At 53.8% G+C, this 4,973-nt stretch overlaps 1 protein-coding gene across 1 annotated transcript; it reads left to right on the top strand.

Moving 5' to 3' along the window:
- The first annotated feature begins 434 nt into the window (after positions 1–434).
- LOC132335974 (thyrotropin-releasing hormone receptor-like) lies at positions 435–4,633 on the top strand. The gene is made up of 2 exons (XM_059863008.1): positions 435–1,196; positions 4,253–4,633. The coding sequence occupies exons 1-2, from the start codon at positions 435–437 to the stop codon at positions 4,631–4,633; spliced, it is 1,143 nt and encodes a 380-aa protein (XP_059718991.1).
- Positions 4,634–4,973: the final 340 nt, after the last annotated feature.

Raw genomic sequence — 4,973 nt, 5'->3', positions numbered from 1 at the left:
GCTCCGCGGTGCGCTAGGACCCGGCGGGCGCAGCCGGGGGATGCCGGCGGGAGGCGATGCGGGGTCCCGGGCACCGAGGAAGCCCGGGGGGCTGTGGGCTGTCCTGGGGGAGGCCTGCTGCTTCCCGGGGGTCCCGGCGGCTAAGGGGAGTGCTGGAGAGCCCCGGGAGCCTGGGGGGTCCGGACAGTCCCAGCTGGTTCACGGGAGCTCCTGGAGGGTCCCGGGGAGCCGCTCCCCGCCCCTCCAGGCGGAGAGTTTGCAGGGAGGGGGATGCAAGGAGCAGGGCAGCTGCAAGACCTGGGGTGAATCGTGGAAAAAAAAAGGGGAGGGAGGAGCCGGGATGGGCGGGAAGGCGGGGAGGGGGCTCGGGGGCAGCCCCTACTCCACGCTGCCGCCGCAGGGTGCGCGGGGCTCCGCCGGTGGCTGCAGGCACGATGGAGAACGGCTCGGCCAGCGGCAACCAGAGCCTGGGCAGGATGCCCCGGCAGCCCCTGGAGCTGCAGGTGGTCACCATCCTGCTGGTGCTGCTCATCTGCGGCGTGGGCATCGCGGGCAACGCCATGGTGGTGCTGGTGGTGCTGCGCACCAAGCACATGGTGACCCCCACCAACTGCTACCTGGTGAGCCTGGCCGTGGCCGACCTCATCGTGCTGCTGGCGGCCGGGCTGCCCAACATCTCCGAAGTGGTGGCTTCTTGGGTGTACGGCTACGCCGGCTGCCTCTGCATCACCTACTTGCAGTACCTGGGCATCAACATCTCCGCCTGGTCCATCGCCGCCTTCACGGTGGAGCGGTACATCGCCATCTGCCACGCCATCAAGGCGCAGCTCCTGTGCACCGTGTCCCGCGCCAGGCGCATCATCGCCTCGCTGTGGCTCTTCACCTCCCTCTATTGCCTCATGTGGTTCTTCCTGGTGGACACCACCCAGGTCACCTTCTCGGACGGGGCGCAGGTCATCTGCGGCTACCGGGTCTCCAGAAGCCTTTACATGCCCATTTACTTCTTGGATTTTGCCGTCTTCTATGTCATCCCGCTGGGGCTGGCAACTGTCCTCTACGGCCTCATTGCCCGCATCCTCTTCGTGAGCCCCCTGCCCGGCACCCCGCAGCATTCCTTCCTGGGCTCCGTGCACCAGGGCAGCTCCCTCCGGCTCTCCTGCCGGGGCAGCAGGGGCGCGCTGAGCTCCCGCAAGCAGGTAGGGGCTCCCCGCTGGCTGGGCGTGCCGGGCTGCAGCCAGCTCTGCCGGGCGCAGGGCTTTGAGGGCCGTTCTGGCAGGGGGCGAGGTGCCGCAGTACTTTGTTTGCCTTGGTGGAGGGAGTGGGGAGTGTTGGTTTGCTGCAAAGGAGCCCCTCTAGCCCAGCTGGGGTCTGGCAGGACAGATGGGATCCCCCTGCTTTGGTTGGGCTTGGTAGAGCAGGACAGGGGAGAGGCAGGAGTGCAGGCACTTCTGCTGGCTAATTAATTATTAATTGCCTCCCCGAGGAGGAGAGGGCTGGGTCACCTCTCAGACAGTGTCCTGTGCAGGTGAACTCAGATTTAAAGGAGCAAAGAGAAGGAAGAACTGACTTCCCTCGGAGCCCAGCCCTGGCTGCAGCCTCCCAGCTGGATGAGTCACCTCGGTGTCACAGTGGTGTGTTTGCATTTCGGTGATTCCCGTGTCTCTCAGCTGCCTGCTTCTCCCCTCGTCCTTCTCCTCCCACCTCCTTCTGTCCTCACTGCTCTGTTCACGTGGACAGTCTCAGCCTCGTGTCCCATCCCTTTGGACAGGTCAGTACCTAGACAAGGGACAGTCCCATTCTGAATAGGCAGGGCCCATTCAGCTTTCCTTTTAAAGGAAAGGGTTGAATCTGGGAGTTTGGCTTGAGTCCTTGAAATCACTAGTTCTGTTGTGATTTCCAGATAGCCCCAAGTAGACTTCAGCCTGTCCTGTTTCCAGCTCAGTAGCTTGTTGCCTGCCTTGCACAGGAACCTCCATTCCCCAGGAGAGGTCGAGTCAGGGTCACAGAGGGGAAGCAAACAGCTCAGAGAACGTGTGTTTCTTCATGAACCTCTAAATCTTTCCAGTCCAGCTTTTCCTTCCTTTCTTTTCCTGAAAGTTTTAAAGCAAGTGCTGACTTCTTCAAAAACATTTGCCTGCTCTCCCATGACCGCTGGCTGCTGCAGGAGCCCCAGGCAGGGTGTTTGGCAGCGAGGGCTCTCGACTGGTTGATGGATTTCTTCTTCCAGAACAGCTGCTGGAGGGGCTGGAGGGGCTGTGCTGCTCCCCCTGCAATGCTGTGCCATGGAGGGGCACAGTGTGCCCCAGCACCATTAGGACAAGTGGCTGCTGAGGCATTCCAGCTCCTGGAAACATCTTGTGCTCTCCTCACTGTTACACCAGTTTACTGGAGATTGTCATTGCCTCCCAAAATATCCTAGCATGCAAAGGCTTCCCCTGAATGGCTTGACATCACAGTGCTGCCATCATAAGGAATAAAGATAACGCTAAGTTTTTAAACTGTAAAGCACTTTTCCAGGGCTTCCAGCTGGTGTGTGTGTGTAGCCCTGGAGGTGCCTCTGAGCAGAGGACAGGCACTCACATCAGCATTCCTGCTCTGGCCTCTCTTTATAGGGGAAGTGGCTCTTCCAGGCTCCATGCCCAGAGTTCCCTTGGAAAGGTCCTAAAGGGGCTCTCTCAGAGGTGCCCATTTTCTCCCCTGCCTGGATGGCTGAGGGAGATTTTCGTGGCTGTGCTCCTACACAGCCCCAGAGCTCCACTGCTTTTGGGGTATGAAGATGCTGCTGTTCTCTCACTGGGGCTTCAGAAGCACCTAAATCCTGAGCAGGACAAGACAAGGAGTGAGCTTTGCTGTATTTATTTATCACTTCAACGAACACCTCCAAGTCCATATTTCTCCTCCCGGAGAGGGACCACTAGAGGGAGTGGGATTCCTAAAAAAAGGATGTACAACTCAAAATGATGAAGCAGGAGCTAGGAGGGAGGATACTGGCTGGGGAGAAGCATCTGTGGTTTTCCGAACAGGGGCAGAGGCTGGACACAGCTTTGTGAGACACCACTGGTACTTTCTCTCATATCTTTACCAAAAGGCAACAAACTGTGGCAGCAAACAAGCTTCAGTCTTGGCAACAGCCTCAGCACTCACTGTATCACTGTGAGAGCTTATTTTTTTCCTCACATTTCCATTAAACCACACACAGCAAACCCTTCTTTTTCAGCCACAGCTTGGTAACAGTCCTTTTCTTCTAGGAAAAGTTTTGTTGCCACAAGCAATGACTCCCAGTTTCTACTCACGGCATAACAGAAAGGCATAGTTTCTTTTGATGAAGTAAAAAGCTGAGAGACTCTAAATGTGATCCCAGTGGTTACGTCCATGCTAAGAACTGGACTATTGCACAACTCCTCTTCTGACCTTTGAAACACCACTGCCTAGATATGCATGTGGCATCAGTGTTTAGTCATATTTTCTTCTTTGGGGATGTGTGTATTTTGTCAGTAATTTGTTTGAGGAAGATTGTCACTTATCAAAAATAGCTGTTGAAATTACTAGGATGACTGGTGTTTCAGTGCAAAACCTCAATTTCCTAAACAAGCTTATGCTGAGGTGAGGGCAGTTACTGCTCACTTCTGAGTTCTCAGTTTCTTTTTGTTCCTAATATGATTATGTAGTACTCCCCTAGTGTGGTGAAAATTAAAGTAACCCATGGTAAGTAGCTAACTAAGCCCTATATTGGCACAAGTAAGATAAGATTCCTTGCAGTCTCCTCGCTCCCAGGGTTGCTCTGTACCAGGAGCCTATTCCCTGGAACAATACAGGTGGTGTAGGAAACCAGGAAACCCTAGGGAGGGAGATGAAGTCTATCCCATGGCACCTCTAAAACTGAGGTCCTCACCTTTAGGCAAGTATTTTCCCCATTCATTTACTGTTATGTATGATTTTCAGATTGCTTTCTGGTACAGACATTCCCATGGTTATCCTAGCCCATTTCCATAATGGTGAATACTATTTCTAAAGAGATTTAGAGGCTCTTGAATGGTAGATGAAAACCTATAATTTCTGGTTTTATTAATGCAAGATTATTCCCTGATTAAAATGGAGAGAAAAAAGTGAGAAATAGCCCCATGGCTTGGGTGTTTCTTTTAAATGCTTAGAGAGAGAAACTAGCTGTCTGCACCAGTGCTCCAGGTGGGAAAGTTCTGCTGGAGATTTAGCCCCATCTGGCTGTTTCTCTTTTTGCATGTCCCCCCCCAAGGTGACCAAGATGCTGGCTGTGGTGGTGGCCCTCTTTGCCGTGCTGTGGCTGCCCTACCGCACGCTGGTGGTGGTGAACTCCTTCGTGGACCCTCCGTACCTCAACACCTGGTTCCTCCTCTTCTGCCGCCTGTGCATCTACCTGAACAGCGCCATCAACCCCATCATCTACAACCTCATGTCACAGAAGTTCAGGGCTGCCTTTAGGAAGTTGTACAAGTGCCAGGAGAAGAGTGCAGAGCTCCCAGCCCCATGCACCACCCCGGTGTACTACAGTGCTGTGAAGGATTGTTCTCGTGACAGCTCTGAGCACAACCTCACTGAGCACGAGGATCTGAGCAGGCTCCCTGCACCTGCAAAGAAGAATAAACAAATCCTGTGAGCCTGAAACAATGCAGGCAGTGGGAGCTGTGTGGCTGGACACACTGTGCTGGGAGAGTGCCAAGAGGAATTGCTTTGGTGTTGCAGCAAGCTTCATTCAATATACTTCTTCAGGGCATTTAACAAAACATATTGTTATAAGAAAATTAATTTGCTTTCCCTTAGCACTGATTTATTCTTGTTTGGTGAAGTGTTAGGCACGTGTCAATATTTAGCATCTCTAAAGCATCTGTTGTTAAATGTAGCAGTGCCACCCCATTTTGTGTTACGTGCAAGTGCTGAGCTGGGTCCCAGCATTGAAAGGAATCCCAGTAACACAAGGGCATTCAAGGAAAAGATAC

Source organism: Haemorhous mexicanus, chromosome 18, assembly GCF_027477595.1.
Source record: "Haemorhous mexicanus isolate bHaeMex1 chromosome 18, bHaeMex1.pri, whole genome shotgun sequence".
NCBI classification, from domain to species: domain Eukaryota; kingdom Metazoa; phylum Chordata; class Aves; order Passeriformes; family Fringillidae; genus Haemorhous; species Haemorhous mexicanus.
The sequence above is the reverse complement of the archived record's forward strand: the minus strand, read 5'-3'. Positions and strand labels throughout refer to the sequence as shown.